Raw genomic sequence first — 27,112 nt, forward strand, 5'->3', positions numbered from 1 at the left:
AGGAGGTCGAACCGTTCTTTCTTTCCTGGCAGCACGTTTAGCAGACAGAAACCCAACAGGAAAAGCTTCCCCCACCCTGAGGCTGTTTTTTCCAGGCAGGGGGCAAAACACTCGCCTTGTTTGATTCCTGCCCGCCAAGCGACTGGTAAAGGCACTGGGAACTCTGCCCTGGGGGTGGTAGAAGAGAGAGAGAAAGGAGCTTCCATTCACGCCACCCTAAATCTGTTCTTCCCGCCCAGCCCCAAATACACTGGCATTATGCTCCACATTCTGACACAGAGTTTTATGGTGCCAAGAGCCAGACATTCCCCCCCTCCAAATAGCAGGAAGAGTCGGGTTGCTTTTGTGTGTGTTTGTGTACATTATGTACATTACCGAACTAGGCGAATGCAGGGTGGGGTGAGGAAAGAGATTGTGAAGCTTTTTCCTACTCAGGAGTAAAGCTTTTATTTGGGGAGAATCTGTGGGGCTCCAGAAGTGGGGAACGGGGAGCTCTGAGAGTTGGACAAACAAAGTGAAGGCCTCGGGGCCGTGCCACCTGCCTGCTACAGGCCTCCTGGCACGTCCTGGCATCGGGTTACTGTTTGCGAAGAAACCAGAGACGCTCGAGAAAGAAAGAGGAGCAGCGGGCAAAGTGCCGGGCAAGGAGCCAGGCCTACTGGGTCCCCTTCCAGCTCAGAGACGGGTGGGGTGCGTTCGGAGTCTGGTGGGCCCATCGCAGGCTCCATATCCCATTCGGAGGGAAGGGAAACCGAGGTGCCAAGTAGGGGAGATCTCACGCCTGCTTAGTCAGGCATGCCACCCATTCATGCCAGTTGCGTGGGAAGAGCGGCTGCGTGTTCAGGCCCTGATTGTGGGCTCCCCACAGGCGCCTGACTGGCCACTGGGAGAATGGGATGATGGGCCCTGGGGGCTCTTCTTACATTTTAGCAGGTGTGCAGGAGAGGGGGATCCAGCAGGTGCAGCTTGCCGTATGACGCAGGTCAGAAAAAAGAGGATTTAGAGGTGGCGTGAATAAAGACTTGGCAGCTGGGCTGCCCTTCTTCTCACCCACCCTGGCAAGCCACCCTGGCTGCTCGACAGGCAGAGCATCAACAGGTGTGGCTCCCTATTGCACACAACAGGGGGAGGCCTTTTGTCAGAGGCCCAGAAGCCTCATCTTCTGCAACCATCTTTGGCCACTCCTGCCAGCAGGAGCAGCCACAAGGGAAGTCCGGAAAAGATACTTTGCTTGGGGGGACAATGGAGGGTGGAGGAGAGGCTCCAGTATCTTCTACTTGGGCCTCCCACCCAGCCTGGATCTGCACGGTCTACTCAGTCTTCATCTGCTTTCCCACTGCCCCTTCCCTAAAACATGCTTAGAGCCAGGATAATGGAGCTCAGACTTTACCAGCATGGTGCCTCTAGTCCAGCTATTTTGAACAACAACTCCCATCAGCCCCCAGCCACTTCCTTGAGCTCCCATCCCCATCTGCTTTCAAAGTTCAAGCAAATATTCTGGTCCTGAGGCATATAAACACACACACACACACACACACACACACACAGTATAAGAAAGTCGAAGCAACACTCTTGTTCAGGGCTGGATCTAGGTTTGATGAGGCCCTCAGCTACTGAAGGTAATGGGGCCCTTTATATGTCCAGCTGTCCAAATTGTCACTGTTTTTTGTGTTGAATATATGCTATATGGTAATTTATGGACCTAATAGGTATCTAAAGCCAAAATACAAAATATGTATTTTATCAAAGTAATTGTTGAACTGAAATACAGTTTTAGGGAGCAGGCTAGCAGATGGGGCCCATTACTTACATCATAGGAGCCTACACAACACAAAACACTGTTGCTGTATGTAGGTTTAATTTTATTTTTATTTTTATCTTATATTTTGGAAATGTACATCCAGGGTTTTTCCCTTTAATTTTTTTTGGGGCCCCCAAGAGAGTGGGGCCCTAATCTATAGCTTGTTCAGCATATACGTAAATCCGGTACTGCTCTTGTTGATGACAAGCATAGCTGTCAAGTGTCCCTTATTTGAAGGGACAGTCCCTTATTCCAGCGCCATGTCCCGCTGCTGTCCCTTATTGATGGATGTCCCTTAAATGTCCCTTAAATGATGTCCCTTAAATTTCAAAGGAAGCAGCTCCTCTCCCTCCCTCCCTGCCGGCCAGGGAGGAGGGAGGCTCCAACTGTGTTGCTTGGCTGTGTTGCTCACCCAATAAGAAGTCTAAGAACAACTGGGGGGTGGAGCTTGCATGCCTTGTGTGTGGCTAGTTAATGCAAGCTGAGGGGGTTTTTGAATGCTGGACGCCATTTTGTTGCACGTGCTGCTGCAAAGCAAAACCAGCCCGGGGAGCCATCTTAAGTTGAGGCTGCATAGGCCTTGTGGTGCATGTGATTCAGATTCTATTCAGTTGAACCTCTGGTTACAAAGTTGGTTGGACAGTGTTCTCGAAGCTACCAGCATAAGTTTGACCAGACTGCAGGAGGACAGGAAGACTGGAGTGCCTGGAACAGGTGAGGCTGCAGGTCCTTTATTTTGGCTGCTGGTCCCTTATTTTCAAATCTGTAAGTTGACAGCTATGATGACAAGGCAACCGTGCTCAGTCCCCCTCCAGCTGCAAATCAAGACATAACAACCTTATAAATCCAGCTGCATCCATAATGTTGTTGAAGAGGCACTAAACGAGAAGACTTCCTTTCTTTTTCCTTTTTCTTGTTCTTACAAGCATTACTGGGTGAGCAGAATACACTTAATCATTTTGTTCCTGCAAAGTAGTTTCGGGCTCCGGTTTCTGATGCGTGGGGCCTCGGGTGTGGGTTATGGGGTGGACCTAAAATTCGTCTTGGTTCACTCACTAGCAACCTTTCCAAGAGTTAATTATTAGGTGCCCTAGACAGTGAAACACACTCTCCTTCCCAGTGACTGATTTCTCTCTCTCTCTCTCTCTCTCTCTCTCTCTCTCTCTCTCTCTCTCTCTCTCTCTCTCTGTCACTAAGGAAATGAAGTCGGATGCCTGGACATGCCAACTTCTTCCATTGCAAGTCTGGGCCTATCCCTTCATCTGGACTGGACCTTGACGTCAGGTGGTGAAATCCGCCTTCACCCCTCTTCTGGAGATTCCCCAGCGTGTCTGAGCATCGGAAGCAAAATCTGGGACAGTGAAAGTGACTCATCCTGGCTAGGAAGGCAGGTGGACTTAGCCCCAGGCAACATTGTCTGAGGCCACTTATAAAAGCTGAAGCTCATGTTGCCTGCCTCCTGCCTCTCCCTGGCAAAACACTTTTTAAAATAAATGAACAGCAAGCATGGTTGTTTTGACTTTCGTTGCTGCTGCTTCCATTCGAATCTGGCACTGAAATTATTTTGGCTGGGTTTGGGGGAGTCAGGATTCCTGGGTTTTCTCTCTCTCTCTCTGTTCTGCTCTTAGATGGAAGGGAGCAGATTTCTACCTTAAAAACCCCCTGCCTGGCCACAACGGTGTAGTTGTAGTTTGAGCGCTGGATTCCAGGGAAAACTCGGAGACCTGGGTTCAAATCCCTGCTGCACTGAGGTTTCCTTTTACAATTAAGAGCATATAAATTGTATGGAATAAATAAATAAAAGTGCAAACGCATTCCTCAAACACTCAGAGGCATTGCAGAGACACGTGGCAGGGCTTTCCGGTGTAGCGGTTGCAGCGTAGAACTGGACTTGGGTGTGAAGCCCGGCTCAGGGCTTGTCCACACTCCTGCTTGTCCTAGTGTCCCTATTTTCCAGGGACAGTCCCAGATTTACAGAAGCCGTCCCGGTTTCTGATTTGATCTCAGAATGTCCCGGTTTTTCCTTAGGATGTCCCTATTTTCATTGGAGAAATGTTAGAGGACGTGGTAGGAGGTCCCTATTATCATCAGCAAATTGTTGGAGGGTATGGAATAGGACACCCTATTTTCATCAGATAACCTTTTATTTTCATCAGATAATTGTTGGGATGCCCTTATTTTCATCGGAGAAATGTTGGAGGGTATGCTAGAAAGCATCAGTCACGTTTTCCACTTGTTCTAGGCAGGGGTCTGAGTGGTTTTTACCCTTGCTTTCTCTGGGAAAAGCTGCTCTTTAGCAATAAATGTCAGTCTGGAGAAAACCCAATTGACGTTTGCTCTGATTCAGTGGTCAAGATCAGATTTCCCTGGTAAGAATGAAATGAAATTTATTACGGTCAGAGACCAGCTTGAGAAACACAAATGGCACTACAATCCCAATAGCAAAACAAACATTTAAAACAATATACAACAATAGATTTTAAGTTTAAAAGTGCGATAGGCATATAAACACATACAAACTTTAAAATAGACTACCTTAGAAAAATTTCCCTGGTAGAAAGTGGCAAGGTAAAGGGATGGCATGGCCGTGGGTCAGCCACTGAGTCTCTCTGCCAAACCTGAGGCTGAACCAAGCCCAGGAAAGAAGCACAGTTCACTAGTATGAGACATATGCTTCGCATGCAAAAGGTCCCAAGTTGTTGTTAAAAAATGTATACGGCCCTATAGCCGCAGGTCTCAGGGCGGTTCATAGAATAAAATCATAATATAAAAACACAAAATACAGAATCAAATAAAAAACAACCCTATAATCCCCCCTCACTATCTCCAGGTAGGACTGGGAATCTCACATCTGAAACCCTAGGTCAGGGGTCAGCAAACTTTTTCAGCAGGGGACCGGTCCACTGTCCCTCAAACCTTGTGGAGGGCCGGACTATATTTTTTTTGGGGGGGGGGGAAGAACGAATTCCTATGCCCCACATATAACCCAGAGATGCATTTTAAATAAAAGCACTCATTCTCCTCATGTAAAAACACCAGGCAGGCCCCACAAATAACCCAGAGATACATTTTAAATGAAAGGACACATTCTACTCATGTAAAAACATGCTGATTCCTGGACTGTCTGCGGGCCGGATTGAGAAGGCAATTGGGCCGGATCCGGCCCCCGGGCCTTAGTTTGCCTACCCATGCCCTAGAGCCAGTGAAAGTGTTAATGATAGACCAACTGTCTGACTTAGAATAAACCAATTCTAAGCCTACCCCAGAGACTGTTCTGAGGATGAAGAGGGTGGATGGGGAGAACCCAGCGTATTGCCCTGAGCTCCTTGGAGGAATAAGAGTAGATTATGATGTGCCTGGCAACAGTTCTGGGGCAGTTCTTCACCCACCGTATTTCTCGTTTGTTGCTAGACTTCCTGGTTACCGCAATAGGTGCAGAAATCCCAAGGGAGCAGAAAAGACTATTTATGTATGCAACCACGGCTACGTGGATGTTATTGGTCCAGAGATGGAAAGAAGATAAAGTCCCTACCAGAGAAGAATGGCAGATCAAATCGATGGATTATGCCAAAATGGCTAAAATGACTGGAAGAGACAGAAATCTGGAAGACCAAAATTTTAATAAGGAATGAGGGAAAATTATAACCTATCTTAAAAAACCATTGTAAACAGTTAAAATTGTTAATAGGATTGGAATAGCACTTTAGCTTAATGGTGAATTTTGGACACAATGGAGATGTAAAATATTTGGATTATCATAAAAGATGCAGGAGGAAATGATTAACAATAAGGCCCACAAAGGGGAGGGGGAAAGTTCTTTGGAATCTTGTTTTTATGCTGTATGTTTGATATGTGACTGTAAAATTTTAATCCGAAAAACCAAATAAATAAATAAATTTTTCTCATTTGCTTGTTTGTTTATACTGTTCTTTGTTGGGGTGGGTGTGTGCTGACTTTATGCCCCTTCTAATTCTTGGATCTAGCAAGTGTTAACATCTAAGCAAATTCCTGGAATACCCAGGCTAGCTTTCGGGTGAGGTAATGGCCCATGAAGGTAAGAAAGGAAGTGGTTCAGCACCAGGGGACAAATGGGTGGTCCCCCCTCTTCTCTCAACTCACTGGTAGTTAGAAAGACAAAGGCCAAAGTGGATAATTGAGGTGTGTAATCTAGAAGCTGGAGGAGGAAGAAGGCTGAAGCCTGTGAGACAGAGACATGCCTCATTTCTGCTTGCAGCCAAGGCTGCAGCCATGAAGGGAGCCAGATTCTCTTGGGGTGTTGATGCTTTGAACCCCTCCATCATTGGCTCAGGTTGTATGTGTGTGTAAATAAACTATTAAATAGTGGGTGGACATAGCAGACGACACAGAGACTTCTCCAAGTAGTTCTTCATAAGTAAGCTGCAACTGAACTGAACAGCAAACAGCTCATCCGGCCTGCTTTTATAGGCAGCCGGCTGTCAGCATTGTAACAACACCCCAGGGTTTCCCGCCTAAATTAACTGACGTGGACCTGAGTGAAAACTATATACACAATACCCCTGGTGGCCAGGGTGAGAACTTCAATACATGACATAAACCGGATCTTATAAAGATGCCACAGTCTCCGCTGTGCCTCGTTCCAAAGGAAACACAAACTCTGGTTAAGCGCCTCAACAAATAACTGGTCGAACTCGGGGATCCCTGGATGCGGGCAGCCATGCAAGGTTCAAACTAGCAGTTAGCTGGGATAGCGAGAGGGGGAAAACTTTATTTGGAGTTTTGGTTTTCATTGTTGTTGCAGAAAAGCCACAGCTGGCCTTCACCATGCCAGCCTCAAATCAGACAGAGGGCCTTCTCGGTAGTGGCACCCGCCCTGTGGAACGCCCTCCCATCAGATGTCAAGGCAATAAGCAACTATCTTACTTTTAAGAGACATCTGAAGGCAGCCCTGTTTAGGAAAGCTTTTAATGTTTAATGCTGTATGGTGTTTTTAAAATTCGTTTGGGAGCCGCCCAGAGTGGCTGAGGAAACCCAGGCAGATGGGCGAAGTATAAATAAATTATTATTGTTATTATTAAATCAAAAGGAACATGACAGATGCCATCAAGTGACTGGCAGAGAAATGATTACTGTATTAAGGAGAACTTACATTTTGCAGCATGAAATACAAACTGTTAAAATATTTATTATTATTTTTTTAAGAATCTTTTCCTGGAACAATTTTTTAATATGTGGATTTGGTTTCTGTCTTCCTCTGCCAGCTTTTTCCCCTGTAAAATGGGTATTTTGTGGGGCTCGTGATAGTTTCTTAGATTTCCAAAAGTTCCCCAGGGTCCAAAAAGGCTGGGGATCAGGGCGTTGATGGGGATGGTCAGTTTGGTGTTGCCAAGGGCCTAGTTCTCACTGAGGTAGCAATTCCTTGTGGCTTGGCTGTACCCCTTATGGCGGCAGGCGAGGGTTACAGGCGTTGGAACGCTCTTCCATTTTGAAGGGGGAAACATCCTACACACAGACAATTAGATTTCAGGGGGGAAGGCATGCAAAGATAATTTTTTTTTGTAAGATGAAGCATTTCAAACACCCCATTTACAGTCTCAAGCGGTACAGCCCAGACCCAGGATTTTTAACACCTCCATGGAAAGCTGGTGGCAGTTATGGTGGTACAGGCGATTATAGCAATTTTTCTGGTAACAGTGTTTGCTGGTGGGGGTGGTGGGGCCCAGTTGTGTGCAGGATCATGACTGTGTGCCAAGCAGAAAATCAAGATGGCAAAACCCCCAAGCCCACTTCCTAAAACACACATCTCTCATATTAAAACAGTTTTGATTAATAACATAAGCAGGAGCCGCAGGCTTTCCAAATAATTCTGTATTGTTTTAAAGGAGGAAATAATCTCAACTATTTTATAGATAAACAAGCCACTAAAATGTCCTTGCTCCTTAGCTGGAATGTTGCATGTCTACTAAAAATAGGTCCTTCCTTTTACCAGAATGAATCATTACATATTTTGGAGGGGGGAAATGGCCTTGTATAAGGAAACATAAATACAGCTCATCAGAAAGGCAGGTTAAACTGAGATATCTCCCCTCACAGTCCTACAGTTCCAAGAGAAGAGAGACTGACGATTCAACTGCTCTGGGAATTGTAGATCTATGAGGGGACTAGGGGTCCCCTAACAACTCTCAGCAGTGTTATCAAACTATAATTCCCAGGGTTCTTTCAGGGGGAAGGCGTGCAGTGTAGATGGAGCCCTGGTCTGAATCGGAGTTGTGCCCTCAATCTTTCCCAGCATCAGGATCTTTCCAGGGAGTCTTCTCTTCTCATGAGGTGGCCAAAGTATTGGAGCCTCAGCTTCAGGATCTGTCCTTCCAGTGAGCACTCAGGGCTGATTTCCTTAAGAATGGAGAGGTTTGATCTTCTTGCAGTCCATGGGACTCTCGAGAATCTCCTCCAGCACCATAATTCAAAAGCACCAATTCTTCGGCGATCAGCCTTCTTTATGGTCCAGCTCTCACTTCCATACATCACTACTGCAAAAACCCTGGCTTTAACAATACGGACATTTGTTGGCAAGGTGATGTCTCTGCTTTTTAAGATGCTTCCTAAGTTTGCCATTACTACAACCCAATTCTTCAGATTCACTTATGGTATCGTGAAATGAGGGTTAGGGTTAGGGTTTATTTGAAAGGGAGTCCAGTTAAATGCAATAGAACGTTTTTGTTGTTTCACAGTCTGGTTTTTGTTTTGGGGTTTTGTTGAATTTCTCTCATTTCAGTGTAAAAGCCACATCAAAACCTTTTATGCAATACTGTATTGGAAAGCTCTCCCCCTAGGGATGCTTGCCTGCTGACAGCACTGGCAACTTTTCAGTGCCAGGCAAAAACTGTTCTTTAAAATTCTCCCAAGTATTTGGACAATAATTTTGTTCCGATCTAGGAGTTACAATCCTGATTATTGTATAAAAGACAATATTGTATATATTGTATAAAATGCAAAATACTTTTTAAGGCACCTCTAGACCATCACTATTTCTGGACGGGATTCAGTCACATACCATCATATTCAGGCGGCGCACTTAAAAAAGGGGCCTGATACCATCAGTTATTTGAAAAATTTTAATCTGACAAACAAAAGGGGTTCTCAGCAGAAATTTCCCGATTCAAATCTGATCTTGTAAACTCTAAAAGAAAAACTCTTTCAAAAACTTACCGACTCCTCCTTGACTGGACAGTCAAGGAGGAGGAGGTAACAGTGGCAATGGTGAGGTGGTCCCAGGATTTTGGCCATTCAATAACCATGGCCCAATGGGAAAATTTATTGAAGATCAATTGGAAATTCACAAACTGTTACACAATTAGAGAGAACTTTCAAAAAATGCAACATTGATGGTATCTAACACCATGGAAACTTTCAAAAATGTATAAAAATGTGTCAAGTAATTGTTGGAGATGCGGAGACTCAGGAACATTCTACCATATGTGGTGGATATGTAGGAAAATACAGGTATTCTGGGAGAGTATACATGCAGAACTGCAAAAAATGCTAAAGATCTCTTTCAATAAAAAACCAGAGGCCTACCTCCTGGGAATAACAGATTTGGATATTCCACAAAAGAGGAAGGGTATCTTTTTATACGCGACGGCAGCAGCAAGAGTTTTGATCGCAGCAAAATGGAAGAGTAATGAAATCCCCTCTATACAAGATTGGATCCAAAAGCTGACAGAATATGCCGAATTAGATGGTTTATCAGAAAAAATAAAGAATAAATCAAAACAGGAATTTGTTTCTAAATGGGAGGTTTTCAAAGAATATCTGAAAAATAAATATAGTAGTTTAAATTCTGTTGCAGCATTCGAGGAACTTCAGTGATAGTTGCTAGGTAGATAGAAGAAATTAGATTTATTGAGAATAAGTTTAATTATGAAAAAAATGTGTATTGGCAATACGTAATATGAATTTGAAATATGGAATAGACGGGAAGTTGGGTCTTTAGTGTTAAGACCAATAGATATTTTATTGTTTGCCAAGAAAATTATGTATCTATGGTTATTTTTGTAATTTGTGTGTAATTTGGTATTTGTGTTTTTTTGTGTGTGTTTTTTTCTTGTTGTATAAATAAATATTTAAAAAGGGGGGGGGGCTTGAGAGGTCTTGTGCAACGAATCTGCTTCTTTAGAAGACTGGACTCTTTGCAAGAAAATGGTGGGGAAACCCACGGGAAAGTGTGGGACACTTCCTTTGACGCAAGATCACACCTTCCTGCAAACAAACGAAAGTGGATGCTCGTGTCTAATCTACCTGCAAACAAATCAGGATGAATACTAAATGAATAGCTTGTCCAGAAGCAGCCTGAGTGTAAAGTATCACTTCAATGGATAATGTTTGCTATGTGTGGTATGTTTTGCATATTCCTTTTAAAAAAAATAAAGTCACTTCAAGTCTTCCTTGATTGTCGGAAGTGATAAATAAATTGAATTAATTGTATTCATAAGCAAAGCTGCTCTCTTCCCAGGGCTTCATTTGAGCCGGAACTCATGTAGCGGTTGAAAGCATGTGTGCTGATCCAGGTTTCCTCTGTTTGCCTAAGACAACATACTCTTTGGACTCCTGCAGCCTGGTGGGTTCCCCGCCTTGTCTACTCTGTAACTTATCATTGATGCAATAAGAGTGCATTAGTGGGAGATTTTTACTGGCTCATGTACACACTATTTCACTTTATGAGTTGTTCTGTGATGCCTCCCCAATGCTATTAAATTGTTGCGCTCGTTCGCTCTGCTTTAGCACATCCAAAGTGGTAAACACACACACAAACAAAAACCAAGGAACATTTGAAGTATAATAAGTTATGGGATTTCAGCAGGAAGTTACCTTTTTGAGGTTCTCTACAATATCCTTTTCGAGGTTCAGTGGTCAGAACGGTGCACACACCATTCCTAGGGTAGCTGCACCAATAGCTCTGTATTGCTATGATCACAATTATTATTATTATTTATTAAATTTATATACTGCCTTTCACCCGAAGATCTCAGGGCAGTTCACAAGATTAAAAAAATACAAAAGCACAAATAAATAGAAAAACAAAACAACGGCCCCCCCAACATTTAAAGGACCATAGAATATTAATCAGCCCAAGGCCTGGTTAAAGAGGAATATTATTTTGCATGGCGCTTAAAGTTGTATAATGAAGTGCCAGATGAATCTCTCTGGAGAGAGCATTCCACGGACGGGGAGCCACTACAGAGAAGGCCCTGTTCTCGTGTTGCCACCCTCTGGACCTCACGTGAAGGAGACATGAGGAAGGGCCTCAAAGGATGTATGTGGAATCCTAGACAATTTATATGGGGAGAGGTGGTTCTTGAGGTATTGTAGACTTGAGCCATTTAGGGCTTTGTAAGTCAAAAGCAGCCCTTTGAACTGGGCCTGGAAACTGATTGGCAGCCAGTGCAGTCGGACTAAGATCAATGTAATATGCCCAGACCGTCTTGCCCTGGTGAGCAACTTGGCCACTGAATTCTACACCAGCTGAAGTTTGTGGGGTGCCTGGACTCCCCTTCTAATTCCTGGGTGCCAGACATTTAATTTAGCATGTTAAAATACAAGTCAGGAGCCAGCCTGGTGATGGCCTACTAAATAGGAGCCATTAGCTGGGACAAAGCTCTGTGCCACAGGGCGAACGGGTGGTCCCCCCCCCATGGTCAGTTAGTTAGAAAGACAAAGGGAGAGTTTTAGGATAGAGCTTTTGCAATGATGTTGCAGTCCATAAAAATCAGCAAGCTGGAGGGAGGGCCAGAGCCACCTTTCAAAGCATGTTTCGGCTGTGGCTATGGGAAAAGCAAGGCCCTTTTGGGATGGCAATGCTCTGACTCGCTCCATTGCAGGCGAAAGATTCCATCAACGGTGTCTCTGAAAAATTTTACACATCACTTGGGAAGACAGGTGAACTAGTATCAGTGTACTGGAAGAAGCAAAGATCTCCAGTGTTGAAGCAATGATTCTTCAACATCAACTTCGTTGGAGTGGTCATGTTGTGCCATAGCTGTCAACCTTCCCTTTTTTTTGGCGGGAAATTCCCTTTTCCCAGTGCCGTTTCCCACTGCTATCCCGGATTGTTAGATATCCCATAGACTGTCCCTGGGACAGGTGAGGCTGCTGATCCCTTATTTTCAAATCTGAAAGTTGACAGCTATGTGTTGCGCGGATGCCTGATCGTCTTCCAAAGCGACTACTCTATTCCGAACTTAAAAATGGAAAGTGTAATGCTGGTGGTCAACAAGAGGTTTTAAGACTGTCTCAAGGCAAATCTCAAAAAAGTAGTATAAACACTGACAACTGGGAAACACTGGCCTGTGAATGCTCCAGTTGGAGAACAGCCTTCACCAAAGGTGTCATAGGCTTTGAAGATGCTCGAACTCAGGATGTAAGAGAGAAACGTACTAAGACGAAGGCACGCTTGGCAAATCCAGACCATGATCAACTCCCGCCCAGAAACCAATGTCCCCACTGTGGAAGGACGTGTGGATCCAGAATTGGCCTCCACAGTCACTTATGGACTCATTGTTAAAACAGTGTTTATGGAAGACAATCTTACTTGGCTACAAGTGATCGCCAAAGAAGAAGAAGAAAGATGTGTGTGTGTGTGTGTGTGTAAATAAGCCATATATCAGGGGTCAGCAAGGTTTACCTCACCGGTAAGGTTCACTCCAGCTGATTTCCGGCATCTGTGTCTGCGCAGAAACTATTTCCGATGCCGTGGAAGCAAGTCCCCACACTGCACTGGAACCCTCAGAATCTCAGCACCGCTGTGGAGATTGGGTTGGCAGACTACCGTATTTTTCGCCCTATAGGACGCACTTGTCCCCCTCAAAAAATGAAGGGGAAATGTGTGTGTGTCCTATGGGGCGAATGCAGGCTTTCGCTGAAGCCTGGAGAGCGAGAGGGGTTGGTGCACACAGACCCCTCTCGCTCTGCAGGCTTCGCGGACCTCTCCGCAAGCAGTGGGAGCACTCCCACTGCATGCGGAGAGGTGCCTGCATGCCGAAGCCTGCGTGTGCGGACCTCTCCGCAAGCAGCGGGAGCCAGCCCTGGGCTCCCACGGCTTGCAGAGAGCTGCCTTTTTGGGGACTGGGGTCGGGGGAAGCTCGGGCCTCCCCCGCCCCAGTCCCGCACCTGGGGGGGGAAATAATTTTTTTCCCTTTATTTCCCCCCCAAAAAACTAGGTGCGCCTTATGAGACGGTGCGTCCTATAGGGCGAAAAATACGGTATATAATATCCACTGAAGTTTCATCTTTAAGTAGATGAAATTAAAGTTTCCTCTTTAACCATACTACAGTGGTACCTCAGGTTACAGACGCTTCAGGTTACAGACTCCGCTAACCCAGAAATAGTATCTCAGGTTAAGAACTTTGCTTCAGGATGAGAACATAAATCGCGCGTCAGCAGGAGGCCCCATTAGCTAAAGTGGTACCTCAGGTTAAGAACAGTTTCAGGTTAAGAACGTACCTCCGGAACGAATTCAGTTCTTAACCAGAGGTACCACTGTATTTACAGTTTTCAGAAGGGGTGGAACTTTCACAGATTGTGTTTTTGGCAACAAACCCTCCTTATGCATTCTTGATGGCTCAGTGTTGCCACCTTGTGTCCATGCTGCAACATCAAGGGACACATTCCTAGCTCGCATTCAGACAAAGTCTGTTCTGAAATGCTCATTCCCACGGACAACTAAGAACTCCCCTTTCTCCCACACTTCTGCCACTCCCATGTTAAATTAGGCCACGGCCTACAATTAATGACAGAGTGCAAGTCAATGCCATTTTATTTGTTCTCTCCTATTCTGCTCTTGTACCTCATCTGTTTTGCTTTCTGCCAAACCTCTTGCATGAGGGATGGAGAACATGTGGTCCCAGCTAATGGTCAGAAATGATGGGAGTTGGGAGTTCAGTGATGTCTGGATGACCACAAGTCATTGTTGTCCCCCCAATCTTAAAGATTGTCATGAGGGCTGGATACTAACCCTCTGGTTAAGCAAGCTGCAAAATGGGAACCTGGCTCAACAGTGGCTCAGAATGTGTGGACAAATAATTGAAAAGGGATCATGCTGCTTCAACTATTTTATTTGTGGCATGAAACTTGGGAGACAACAGCTAAGTTTGCTAGATGGTCAAGGATGATGGCAGCTGAAGTCCAACATCTAGACCACAGGTAGGGTACCTATGGCCCTCCACTAGCCATGCTGGCTGGGGCTGATGGCAGTTGGAGTCCCAACAGTATCTGCAGAGCCACAGGTTTGTCCCCTCACAACGATCTCCTTAAAGCACCACCGTTATTATTTTTATTGTAATTATTATTATTTGATAAGAAATACTTCCCACTGCACCACAGAGTCCCCTCATGAGCTTTTTGCAGACATCACCATCGTATTATAATCATTTGTTTAATAAAAGGCCCCTGCTTGTAACAGGCTTAGAGTCCAAATTAGACAATTCTAGGACACAAGTATGGAGGAGCAGGGAGGGCAAAGACCAATAAATACATTTGTCATCTTACAGTACTGAGAATTTCCTAAAAAACACACACACCTTTCTCTGAAACAGGCAGAACATTTACCAGTGAAGAAAAGTTGACTTAACGCCAGCCTGGGTTCCAGCCCCAATGTATACATTTCAACTATCTCCTCCCACAAGATGGCCGCCTTGTCTCCTGGTCGGAGTGTCTGTTTTGCCATCCAAAAATCTCCTTGCCTTCCAAACCTCCCACTTCCCCAAGAGCCCCAGCAGGAAGTTGGAGGTGGAACATAGAACCAAGGCTTGAAGGTCTGGCCAGTCCACCTGCTGACCAGAAAATAAATGTCGGGCTGAATGAAAAAAGGCTTGAGGACACCTTAATGACTTTTGGTTTTTGGGATGCCTAAATGGGGGAAAAACAACAACCACAGAGGACACGACTAAGATGGCAACCAAACCACCCATCTCCTCACACCTGTTCTACCTCCCATCTCCTAGCAACCAATCTGCCAATCTCCTCCCTTTCAAGCCACAAGCCCTAGCAACTGAGTGGCTGGTCCCAGGCTCCTTAGCAACCAAAGTTCTGAAATCACCCAAGCGGCCCATTTCCTCACTTCCTAGCAACCAACTGCGATCAATGGGACTCCGCAAAACTCATCTGTACCTCTTTCAAATTGGACTTCCCTTCCCTTGAGAAGTTCCTTATCTCACACAGCTTACCCGATAAAGAAACGCTGATGTTTTCACTAACCCAACCCTGAAGCTGTTGGGCCTTCTCACTCCGCCAGCTGCCATGTTTGTGGGCTGCCCTTCCTTAGTAAAATCTCTCGGCCTCCGATTCCACTTATCCATCATTCTTTGGCTACCATGGAAACTGGCTGCTTATAACAAGGGCATGACCAATCTTTACCATTCCCTTCTGACAACGAGTGATTTACTAAGATATCTGCTGTCTTAAATTATCTAGATAACAACCCAGGATTCCTCATCTCAGCCTTTCTTTATCAGAATAAGTGAACAAAATAATCAACTTCATTGAGAACTAATTTTGCTTTCCTTCTGCTTCTTTGAGAACCTGAATTGTAACTTCCTGAATCACCATCCAATTCACCTTTCCGTAGCAACTGATCGCCCATGGTAACCAAACTACCCAGCTCCGTTGCCCTGGTAACAGATGCATCGCCCTAGAATACCCTTCCAGAAATGGGATCGGCTCTAGTAAGCAAAGTATTAGTGTTGGGAACCCCACTCCCCTAACCCATTTCTCCCCCAACAACAAATTGCCCTCAGCAAAGAGCCCACAGCCAACCTCTTTGCCTGGTGGTCAATAAACGCTCTGTGGTAAAATCACCAGTTCTTCGGTCACCATGGCGACCGAGCAACCAGTCCCCCATCACCCATTCTTTCCTCCCAAGGGCCGATGTCCTCTTGGCGATCAAATCCTGTGGCCGCATGCATTAATCATCTCGCTTTCCAGAAACCGGTTGCCACCAGTATTATTGTGTCTCGTACGGACCAGACGCCCAGCCTTTATTCATCGCCCCACTGCCACCCCATAATCCTCATGGAGCGCGGGTCGATCCGAGGGGAAGACGGCAGGGGCAGCATGGAGGGCGTGAGGGAAGGCCCGGGTAACGTTGGCGACCTCTGAGGAGACAGGGTTTGTTCCGAGTCCCCGTCGCTCGGGCTGGGGCTGGGCAGGCGAGCGAAGGCCGTCCAGATTCCACGAGGTCGCGGTTTGTCTCCTGGGGCGGGCGCCGGGTCGCCGTGCACGCGCTGGTGGCGGATGAGCGTGGAGGAGCGGCCAAAGCTCTTGCCACAGCGGGCGCAGCGGTAGGGGCGGGCCCCCGTGTGCGCCCTCTGGTGGACGGTGAGGTAGGAGCTGTCGCCATAGCGCTTGCCACAGACGTTGCACTTGAAGGGCTTCTCGCCCGAGTGGATGATCTGGTGGCGGATGAGGTGGGAGCTCTCAGAGAAGGACTTGTCGCACTGCGTGCAGCGGTAGAGCTTCACGCCCGTGTGCGTGCGCTCGTGGCGCACCAAGTCCGAACGCTGAGAGAAGCTCTTGGCGCACGACCGGCACCCGAAGGGCCTCTCCCCCGTGTGCACCCGCTGGTGGCGGATCAGGTGAGAGCTCAGGGTGAAGCTCTTTCCGCAGTCCGTGCAGTCAAAGAAGCGGGTGGGAGGGGCCGCCACGCGGCGGTAGCTGCGACGACAGGGGCGGCCACCCCAGGGGCGCCTCCCTCGGGCGGATTTGGCCCCTCTCGCCTTGGTGCTGCCGCCCCCCTCCCCGCCGCTGCTGCTGCTGCCGCCCCCCTGCAGGACTTCGCAGGCCTCCTCCCAGCCCAGGACTGGGGCGGAAACCAAGGGGGAATCCTCAGAGTTGGGGTCCTCTGGAGCAACCGGGGTTTCTTCCTCTTCCCAGTCCTCATTTTCACTGGTTGTTCCCTCATCTGGTGAGAGAGAGAAAGAGAGAGAGTTGAGAAAAGAGAACAAAAGCGTTGTGAATTTTAAACTTCTTATTATTATTTGTGGTTTCTGCATTTATTTATTTTTTAAATCCATTTTATGTTGCCACAGGCATGGCAATGCAGTCGTGCCTTGGAAGTCGAACGGAATCCGTTCCGGAAGTCCGTTCGAGTTTCAAAATGTCTGGAAACCAAAGCGCAGCTTCTGATTGGCTGCAGGAAGCTCCTGCAGCCAATTGGAATCCGCGGAAGTCCCATCAGACGTTTGGCTTCCAAAAGTAGTTTGCAAACCGGAACAGTCACTTCCAGGTTTGTGGCGTTCAGGAGCCAAAATGTTCGAGAACTAAGCTGTTTGAAACCCAAGGTACAGCTGCAGTGATAATAATAATAATTATATACTACTGTCCTTTATCAAAAGATCCCAGGGTGGTGCACATCATTTAGAACACATTTTCCAGAGCATAAACATAAAAATGTAATAAAAACCATGACCATAGACAGCAGAATAATAAAATAATCATAATTACAGCCCCACTTCACAGCTTTAACTGGGTATAGATTATTTAATGGCCAAAGACCTGGGTAAAGAAGAATGATTTTGCCTGGCACCTAAAGATATGATGGCGCCAGGTGATCTTCTCTGGGGAAGCATTCCACAGTTGCAGAGCCACTGCAGAAAAGGCCCATCCTTGTTTCCCACTCTTTGGACCTCTCTGTGTGAGGGGACAAAGAGAAGGACCTGAGATGACAAGTGCAGGGTCTGGGTCGGTTCATATGGGGAGAGGCAGTCCTTAAGGTATTAATGTCCTGAGCCATGTATATTGGTTTTCAAGCATATCACAGGGTTTTAAAAAAATGTTTTTTATCTTTATTATGAATTTTAGGTTATGGCTTTAACCTTGTTTCTAATGTAGATGTCAGCTGCCTTGAGCTGTGTGTGAGGAACAGCAGATACAAGAAAATAATAATCGTCATCATCCTCAGTTCACTGAATGCTAGAAACGAGAATGAGAGAGAAACAGAGAGATGGTACTAGGCAAAGACCTCAGGGGCAAAAGGAGCCCCTTCCACAACAACTGCAGCACCATAATTGAAAATGGCCCCCCACCTTGCTAGCATACCCATCAACTGCCCTGGAAAAAACAGGACTTTCCTGCTTTTTCTCGCAAGAGGAGAGTGGCCAAAATGGGTTCAGGATGCTAAGTTAAGGCAAAAGCCGAGCACTCTGCTGCTCTTCCCAAATTTGAATCACTTACTGTATTTTTTGCTCCATAAGACACACTTTTTTCCTCCTAAAAAGTAAGGGGAAATGTCTGTACATCTTATGGAGTGAATGTGTGATCGATCGCTGGCTGCCTTTCCGGCCCCAGCCCCTTGACCAGGTCTCCATAGTTGAATGTTCTGCAGACGGAGGCTGTTTGTTTCCCCAGCGACATGTGACTGGCTGATTCGATTATCTGTCTGGAAACTGTATAAACGGCTCCCTTTCCTTTCCTTTCCTTTCCTTTCCTTTCCAAGAAGCTGCAGAAATGTGAGTTGAACCCCATAAAAACAGGATTTTTCCCCTTTGCAAAGTAGGCTCAACAACTTTGAGCTGATCCTCAAAAAAGGGGCTTTTCCCCTTTGCAAAAGAAGCTGCACAACTTTGAGCTGATTCCCCCAAAAAATGGGGCTTTCCCCCTTTTCTCCTCTAAAAACTAGGTGCATCTTATAGTCAGGTGCGTCTTATGGAGCGAAAAATATGGTACATCTAAGTAACGCCACAACACCATGATCCCCGCAGAACCTTCCCAGAGGCTTCTGGCCCCTTCTAGTCTTGCTCCCTCGTTCTGTGACAGTTTTGCCACTTCTCTCACCTGTGTGGGCATCCCTTGCGCTTTCCCTTTCCTCTGGCCTTCGCTCCAGGTCCTGGTTCAGGACTTGCGGCTCATCCCTTTGCTCCATCCAGGAGATCATGTTGGGTTTAACAATGGGGAATCCTGCCCACGACAGGGTGGGAGAAAACAACAGCAGCAGACGGTGAAATCTGAACACTGCAGTCCCGTCGGGTCTCTTCCAAGCATCTCAAATTGAAACAGGAGGCAGAGAATGGATAGATCAGTGGTCCCCACAAAAACATTTTCCCCACGGGCCACTTGAAAATTGCGGAGGGTCTTAATGATTTTCCTGCCCATCACAGCAATTGTAATGCATTGCACTGGAGGCTGCGGAAGTTTTAATTGTGTTTTTATTGCCTCTTTCATTTCTCATTTATTGCATCTGACTGTATTTCAATTTGGATTGCGCAGAATGCAAGGCGAACAGCAAGAATAAATAATAAGATGCAATATAGAGAAATGAAAGAAGCAATAAAAATACAATTAAAAAGCAGTATGAATATTTCATGGGCCGGCCTCCCCATTTTATAGCCACAGCTCCCGCAGGGTTCTCCACAGACATGGCGGACTAACTGGACGATGCCTGTAGGCCACTGTAGGTCTGGAAATCCTTGGGGCAGATAGTTATCCCAACCTAAGAGGGTAGGTCTCTTCTTCTTTTTAGTAAGCAAAAGTGATTTTTAGAAAGGAATTCAGTGAAGCACTATGGCAAGCATTTCAGCTTGTCAGACAGAACCATTTCCCCTCTCCTCCCCACACCTGGTGTTCAGGGGAGAGCATTCTCCCCCCCACCCCAAAACACCAAGCCAATTTGTGGGGATGCAAGGGGCATATAGAAGGAGAGCACAGTTTGCTTTCCCTGGTTTGCTTTCTTCTTTCTACTTTGGGCAAAAAGTAGGGTCCCTTCCAACTCTACAATTCTATGATTCCTATGGTCTTGGAGTCTGTAAAAAGAAGAAGAAGAGGAAGAGGAAGAAGAAGAAAGTTATTCCACTCTTCTTTTTAACATACAGTGGTACCTCGTGTTACGTACCGTCCCCCTTACGAATGCTTCGGGTTACGTGCTCAACTAAACCGGAAGTAGGTGCCCCTTGTTGCGAACTTTGTCCCGGGATGCAAGTGGAAGTTGCGCGCGAGCGGCACGGCAGCAGCGGGAGGCGCCATTAGCGAAAGCGCACCTCACGTTACGAGCAGTTTCCAGTTACGAACGGATGTCCGGAACGGATTAAGTACATAACACGAGGTACCACTGTATATTTTGATATGAAACAGAATGTTACAAAGTACTCATTCCCGGGGAAATCCAGGGTGAAATCTCCACTTGGCCATAAAGCACATTAGGTAACTTTTGGGGCACTCCTCATCCCCCTCTCTCTAACCTACATCACAGGGTTGTTGCGAGGAAAAATGCACGTCACAAAATGCAGTTCCCCCGCTTGCACCAGGAAGTGGTCCATTGAATTCATCCCGCCATCTCATTCTCGTAGAATCATAGAATTTTAAGAGCTGGAAGAGCCCACAAGGGTCATGTGGGAATCATTTTGCCCAACATGGGGCTCGAATCCACAATTCTGAGATTAAGCTCCTCCCTAACCCCCGCACTCTTTATTCTGCTTTCTCTGAACGGCCAAAAAGAAAAGTTGCACATTCAGAACTGAAGTATACAGATCCAGATTCCTGGTCTATACAACACAAATAATGCTATTTATTAAAAGACAAAAAGAAGGTGAGGGAGTTGCACTGCATGTAGAGATCCCAGGTTCAGTTCTGGGCATCTTCAGCTGGAAAAGAATCACCTAGTACAGGTGTCTTAGCTGGTGATGGGGAAGACTTCTCTCTGCCTGAAACCCTGGAGTACAACCTCCAATCAGCAGAGACAATAGTTCGCTAGATCAACCAATGGTCTGCCTCGATAGAAGACAGCTCCGTATATTCACATACTTTCTTGCTGCCCGTTGATGCTCAGTAAATCCAACACTTCCCTCCCTCACCCATGTAGTTCAAGATGATAACACATTTTATTAAAAACGTGCATCCAAAATAAAACTTGCAGTCATTTATAACAAGTGTTTCTTCTGAATGACAAGTCCCTGTTTCAATTAAGGGCAAAATCCCCACTGTTCTAAATTGTATGCAAACACGATCCAAATGTAATAAATACGGTATGAAATAGAAATGTTCACTTCATTGAACCATAGAATTGAAGAGTTGGGAGGGACCCTGAGAGTCATCTAGACTAACCCCCCTGCAATGCAGGAATCACTGCGAAAGCATCCATGACAGAAGGATCAAAGACAGAAAAAGCAGAATGGGAAGAGAAAGAGGGGAACTGACAGAAAAGTGGGGAAGGAGAAAGAGAAAAAAGATAAGAGGAGATCTGGGATCCAATTCCTAGAAAGCTCGCTGCGTGTGGCCTGGGGCCAGCCACAATCTTTCAGCCTAACCTACCTCACAGGGTTGTTGTTCTGATTATAATGTGTGTGTGCATGCATGTGCTTGTTCATGCAGGGGAACGGGCTCCTCCTGCCACCCTGTGCATCTTGAGGGAAAGGCAAGACAAAACTGCAAGGGAATAGTGAAATAACCCCTCTAAGAACAGGGTGTTGGGGCAGGGCTGTAGCTACGGGAAGGGAGGGGAGCCTAGCCAGTTTGGGGTTTTTTTTGCCGAGGCGGGGGGAAGCCTCCAGAGGAGCACCATCGAGGCTCCCAGGGGTGTGCCAAACTGAGTCTTGCCAAAGAAAGCCTAGTTTGTGTGCGTGGAGGGGGGCGCAACCGACGTTTTACCCACCCCAACATCCGCGTGCCAATCTCATGGAAACATTCGCCATGGATAAAGGGCAGAGACTTTCAGAAATCAGGAGGTGGACAGGATTGGGTGAGACTGAAGGGATACCTGGATATATATGGAAAGGCGGTGAGGGGTCCCCACTGGCACCAGCCTCCGATGGCCATTGTCTCCGCGACAGCAGGTTGCGCCAGCCCTGATGCCCCTCTTGGGGACGGTGCGGGGCGGTCGTGCCAGGCTGCGCTCGGCCGGACTACGCGGGCATAAGCGGCTGAGGATCTTCTCCACACCCCTCGCCTCCCCCCAAACCCGGGTGGAGTTTATTCCCCAGCCGCCTCTTCCCTCCCGTGGCCAGGATCCTGCTCCTGTCCGCTGGCCACCCGCACCTCTCCGCGCCCAGCGAGGCGCACTCACCCAGCGCGCTCCTCCTCCGGGGCGCACGGCGGGCGCCGCCGATCCCCTGCGCGCTTTCTCCCGGGAGGATGGGGCTGTGCGCTGGGGGGCGGGGAGTGGAAGGGGGGCGCGACCTCGGGGGCCCAGCCCCTTTCTCCACCCCCTAAGCCGGTGGCAGGAGAAGCGCCCAGCCCGGCGCGCCTGTGCGTCTGGGTTGCCTGCAGGAAGTGGCCGCCGCCATGTACCGTCCCTCCAGCTCTCCAGGTTTGCTGCGCTCCCGCTTCTGTCTAGGATGCGGAGGAAATCGCAGCTCGGTGCCTTTAACTCCTCGCGCAGGCGGCTTCCCCGCCCCAAACTCTTCTGTCTCGGATGCTGAGCATTGCGAGTCTTCAGCTTTCTTTCAAAAGTCTTGCATGCACGCGCTATTCTGGGATGGGTGTTCCCTACGGCTTCGCTTTGCATGAGAACCCTGCCGATTTATTCTTCGTATTAACTTTATTAAGGTTTATTCGTCTCCCTTCTACGATTGGATTGAAGACTTCTATAAACTCGCAACGTATGAACAACGTGCATACAACTTGCAATGGGCAAATTCAATGATATGTGGAATCCATTCTTAAACATAATGTAATATATTAAGATCTGGTGAAGTACAATAAAACCTTGTAAAGTAAAAAATGAAAAAGATTTATTCTTCGTATTAATAAGCTGTTCGAGAGTGGAACGGCCTGCCCCTGGAGGTTAATAATCATAATCATAATTATAATACTGTACCCCGCCCATCTGGTTGGGTTTTCCCAGCCACTCTGGATGGCTTACAGCATACAGTATATAAAACATTGTTACATACCCAGCATTTAATTTTATTTTATTTTATAATATTTTTATTAAGTTTATGAAGTACAGAAAAAAGGAATAAAGACATAGATAGAAAAATACAGTAGAGAAATTACAAATTTCCATAATCCTTTTTTCCAACACATCTATTGGACTTCCCCACATCCTCCAAACCCTGCATTCTCTGTAATACAAAATATCAGCAATTTGTTAACTTATTTCCAAACTTATTGTATCTTTCATTTTATCATGTTGCCTAATTTCAAAACTATTGTAACCCAAATCTTATATGTTTTAACTTAAACATAATAAAGTTATTTCATTATTCCACCATTAACTTCTTGTACCTTAATTTCCATTTCATTAATTTACCAATGCTGAAGCAAGAATTTCTAAAAAGAGCATTTTTTAACATTCATACAACTTGTAATGTTTTTTCAAATAGTCTTTAAATTTTTCCCAGTCCTCCTCGATTGTTTCTTCTCCCAAGTCTCGGATTCTGCCAGTCATTTCAGCCAGTTCCATATAGTCCATCAACTGCGTCTGCCATTCCTCCAGCGTGGGTAAACATACCCAGCATTTAAAACTTCCTGATACAGGGCTGCCTTCAGATGTCTTCTATAAGTTACAGTTACAGGTAGGTAGCCATGTTGGTCCGCTGCAGTCGAAACAAAACAAAACAAATCTGAAGAAGTGTTCATGCACATGAAAGCTCATACCAGTAACAAACTTAGTTGGTTTCTAAGGTGCTACTGGAATGAAATTTTTATTTATTTTATTTTATTTTTAATTTTGTTTCTAAAAGTTGCGTAGTTATTGACATCTGAAGAGAGGGTGTCCCACAGGGATGGCGTAACTACCGAGAAGGTTGTGGACTCTCCTTCGTGGGAGGTTTTTAAGCAGAGGTTGGGTGGCCATCTGTCATAGATGCTTCAGTTAAGATTCCTGCATTGCAGGGGGTTGGACTAGATGACCCTCAGGGTCCCTTCCAGCCCTACAATTCTAACGGTTCTAACATAGCACCACCAGAGTGCTGTGTAGCTTTGTGGGCCAACTAACTGCATTGCAAGCTGAGTTGACGGCACCTCGTTCCCATTGGAAGCGTTGGCGTTTAAGTCCTCATGACTAACACGTCCCCCTGGATTTTAACTGAAGCTACACCCAACTAAAGTCTGGCTCCAACCCAAGGTTTCTGCATTCAAAGCCCATGGATAAAAGGGTGTATGAGCTCCAGCATCGCAATGGTTCTCCAACATCTAAGTCTCATCTTAGAACAGGCAGAGCTGGAGAAATGGACATCACGGCTGATTATTGCAATGCATGCTATGCTGGACTGCCTTTGAAAGATATTTAGAACTTCAGCTGGTCCAAAATGTTGCAGCTAGGCTGTTGACCAGAGCCAATCAGGGGAAAGACCTAAATCCCTTATTGCAAATGTTCATTGGTTCCTAGCTAATTACTAGGCCCAGTTCAACGCCCTGAATAGCTTGTGTTATGTACTGAATTGAATAGGATTCAAACTGCAGCAGTCTGATTGGTCCTAGAACAATAGGATCCAAAAGGCAGCAGTCTGATTGGTCCTAGAACCATAGGATTCAGAATGCAGCAGTCTGATTGGTCTTAGAACAATGCAGCAGTATGATTGGTTGGCAGGAACCACCCAATCGTGCTCCAGATAGAAGTGAATCCACAACCTGATTGGCTTACAGTAGAATTCCAGAATGAGCCAATCATGTGCAGCCCATTGTGTAAATAATGTATATAAAGCAGATCCTTTGAGGGGACTCTCATTCATTCCTCCTCACTACTATGAGCTGAATAAAGAGCGTGAAATCACTTGCGATTCTGAGTATATTTCAGCTTGGGACTGGCATACCTTCAGGAACACCTTCTTCCACGTTATTAAGGACTTCTGGAGACTGTTTCCTTCACATCCCACCGGCATCTAAATTACATTTGTTTGGGATTTGGAAAAGGGTCTCCTCGGTGGCTGCACCTAAGCTATAGAACTGTCATCCTAAGGGCAGCTCCCTTATCCTTCTTGAATGCTCTTCCGTTGCTGCAGGACCAAATTCCTTTCTAAGCAAGTGTCTAATCGGCCAATCTGCTTGATTATTAATTTTTTTTTACATTTCTGGACATTTTAGTCTCAGCGTATCTACTTTCCTATGCTCTCCATTGAATTCTATTGTTTTGTGGACAGCTATTTCACACTGTGAGCATTTAAAACAACAACAACAACAACAACAACAACAACAACAACAACAACAACAACTGAAAGGGATATTGCTAGATATATTATTTAATACATAATTTCGCAACAAGTTTAATGAGAGTGCATGCATGCACATATAAAGACCTGCTCCTCTACACACTATTTCAAGGGTGAAGAAGGCATCATCGGGCCCAGAGATCCATAGTGTGGTACCTCGGGTTACAGACGCTTCAGGTTACAGACGCTTCAGGTTACAGACTCTGCTAACCCAGAAATAGTACCTCGGGTTAAGAACTTTGCTTCAGGATGAGAACAAAAATCATGTTCCGGTGGCACAGCGGCAGCAGGAGGCCCCATTAGCTAAAGTGGTGCTTCAGGATAAGAACAGTTTCAGGTTAAGAACAGACTTCTGGAACGAATTAAGTACTTAACCCGAGGTACCACTGTACTTTAAATCAAAGGTGGAGAACCTGTATCTCTCTGGATGCCATTGGACTTCAAGTCCCATCAGCCCCTGCTAGCATGACTAGTGGTCTGGGATTATGGGAGTTGTGGTTCAGCAGATTTTCCCAGTAGATCAGCAAAGATAAGCAATGAGACCCATTGTGGTGCAGCGCTTAGCAGTGGTAGTCAACCTTTTTCAGCAGGGGGCCGGTCCACCGTCCCTCAGACCTTGTGGGGGGCAGGGACTATATTTTGAAAAAGAAAAAAAAAGAACGAATTCCTATGCCCCACAAATAACCCTGAGATGCATTTTAAATATAAGCACACATTCTACTCATGTAAAAACATGCTGATTCCTGGACCGCTGGCCCCCGGGCCTTAGTTTCCCTACCCATGGCTTAGAGTCAGACCAGGACCTGGGTTATTAGTCTTGTTTTTAAGTACATATTTTGTGTTTTTTATCTTCCCCTCCCCTCCCCACAAAAGGTTCCTGCTTCCCACCTCAAATTAGGCTGTTAGGACCACTTGTTTGTCATAACTCGAATGCAAATTCCTATTTATATAGACAGGTAATTCCAGCATATAGGCTCCCAGGCTCTAGTACAGAATGGACTCAGCCCCATAAGCTGTCACCAATTTGCGGCTGACTCTGCCAAAACAAAACACAATCAGGCACTGTCCGGCACCTCACTGGCTGATGAGACCTTGGTACTCCAACAAAAAAGATATCCTTCAACCCTGAAGTTTTACCACATCTGACCTTGACAGAATCTTAAATGCACTTGGCTTGATGTCTGCAAAAGCTGTACAGTCTCGGTCCAAAGATGGTCATTTGACATTGTTATTGACATGGCGCCCTCGCTGTGCTTGGCGCCTTATAGAGTGTGCAAGAGGGCAGGTCTCTGCCCTGAGAGGCTTACAATTCAGCTTGGGGGCAACGCCAGAGGAAGAGGAGACAGCAAGAAGAAATGAACAGGCAATGAAGAACCAGCAACAGTTGCAAAAATCCATCGCAGCTTAATTTTTTAACAACATTCTGCCTTTGTTCATTTGGCTCAGTGGTGCCACCTTCTGGATATTTACAGCCCCTCCGTGTTTGAGAACAAAGTGGGGATGGTTGAGAGCGTGGGTACTGTATGTGATTGCAAGTTTCACTGGACTTCTATAAAATAAAAAATTATAACAGTCCAGATTTCCTATAAATCTATAAAGTGGCGTATCCCTCCTATCTTTAAACATATATATATATGTTTATATATATATAAAGGTAAAACTTTAAACAGATAAGCATTTCTTCTAAATGTTTTACCGTAAGTTATAACCTTGTTTTTCGCCAAATGTTTCTCAGAAATATGGTTCCTCCCCACCTGCTCCCACCACAAGGTTGTTGGAAGTGTGTTGCTGCTGCTCAAGGCCATTTAATAGGAATCCACCAATGGGGGGAAAGGCTGCAAGGATTACTGCTGAGCAGTTTAATCTCCCTGCCTCCGCACCCCAGATTTTTTTCCATGGAGATCAGATCATCAAGGCCTTTTAGCCTCAGGAGAGCTCTGTGAGGAAGGTCAGGCTGAGAGAGAGTGACGAGGCAAAGCTCATCGCACCAAGGGAGCTGCTGAATGGCCTACTGGTGGTGATTTGAACCCGGGTCCCTCTGGTTTTTAAATTTGATTAATCAACCTAGCCATGGTTGCTCTGCTCTGTCTCCACAGTTGGAGACAAGGAGGCTTCTGAATACCAGTTCCTGGAAATCACAGGAGGGAGAAAGCTCCTATCCAGCCTGGGTCCTGCCTTGTTGGTTTCTCACAAGCATCT

The 27,112-nt window shown here is 46.1% G+C and overlaps 1 protein-coding gene and 1 long non-coding RNA gene across 3 annotated transcripts; one reads left to right on the forward strand and one right to left on the reverse strand.

Moving 5' to 3' along the window:
* The first annotated feature begins 2,611 nt into the window (after positions 1 to 2,611).
* LOC309326537 lies at positions 2,612 to 3,347 on the forward strand. Its single transcript, XR_014150325.1, has 2 exons — positions 2,612 to 2,736; positions 2,999 to 3,347. It is a non-coding gene; the product is annotated as an uncharacterized lncRNA (long non-coding RNA).
* Positions 3,348 to 13,870: 10,523 nt separating this feature from the next.
* On the reverse strand, positions 13,871 to 22,175 carry LOC309326485 (uncharacterized protein). 2 transcript variants are annotated; one of them, XM_081835282.1, is made up of 3 exons: positions 21,826 to 22,175; positions 18,606 to 18,728; positions 13,871 to 16,734 (listed from the first exon to the last, which is right to left on the reverse strand). In XM_081835282.1, exons 2-3 carry the CDS (start codon positions 18,703 to 18,705, stop codon positions 15,812 to 15,814), a joined length of 1,023 nt encoding a protein of 340 aa, XP_081691408.1. In that variant the 5' UTR covers positions 18,706 to 18,728; positions 21,826 to 22,175; the 3' UTR covers positions 13,871 to 15,811. The 2 variants fall into 2 exon arrangements, with proteins under 2 accessions (XP_081691408.1, XP_081691407.1); XM_081835281.1 differs by having other exon boundaries at positions 18,606 to 18,812; positions 21,826 to 22,174.
* Between the last annotated feature and the right edge of the window lie 4,937 nt (positions 22,176 to 27,112).

This window comes from Podarcis erhardii (assembly GCF_964252035.2).
Source record: "Podarcis erhardii genome assembly, chromosome: 13".
NCBI classification, from domain to species: domain Eukaryota; kingdom Metazoa; phylum Chordata; class Lepidosauria; order Squamata; family Lacertidae; genus Podarcis; species Podarcis erhardii.

Coding starts and splice junctions, on each gene's coding strand:
- LOC309326485 (XM_081835282.1), bottom strand. CDS start 18,705: ATGATCTCCTGGATGGAGCAAAGGGATGAGCCGCAAGTCCTGAACCAG. Junction 16,735..18,605: donor CGCAAGGGATGCCCACACAG/GTGAGAGAAGTG, acceptor CTCTCTCACCAG/ATGAGGGAACAACCAGTGAA.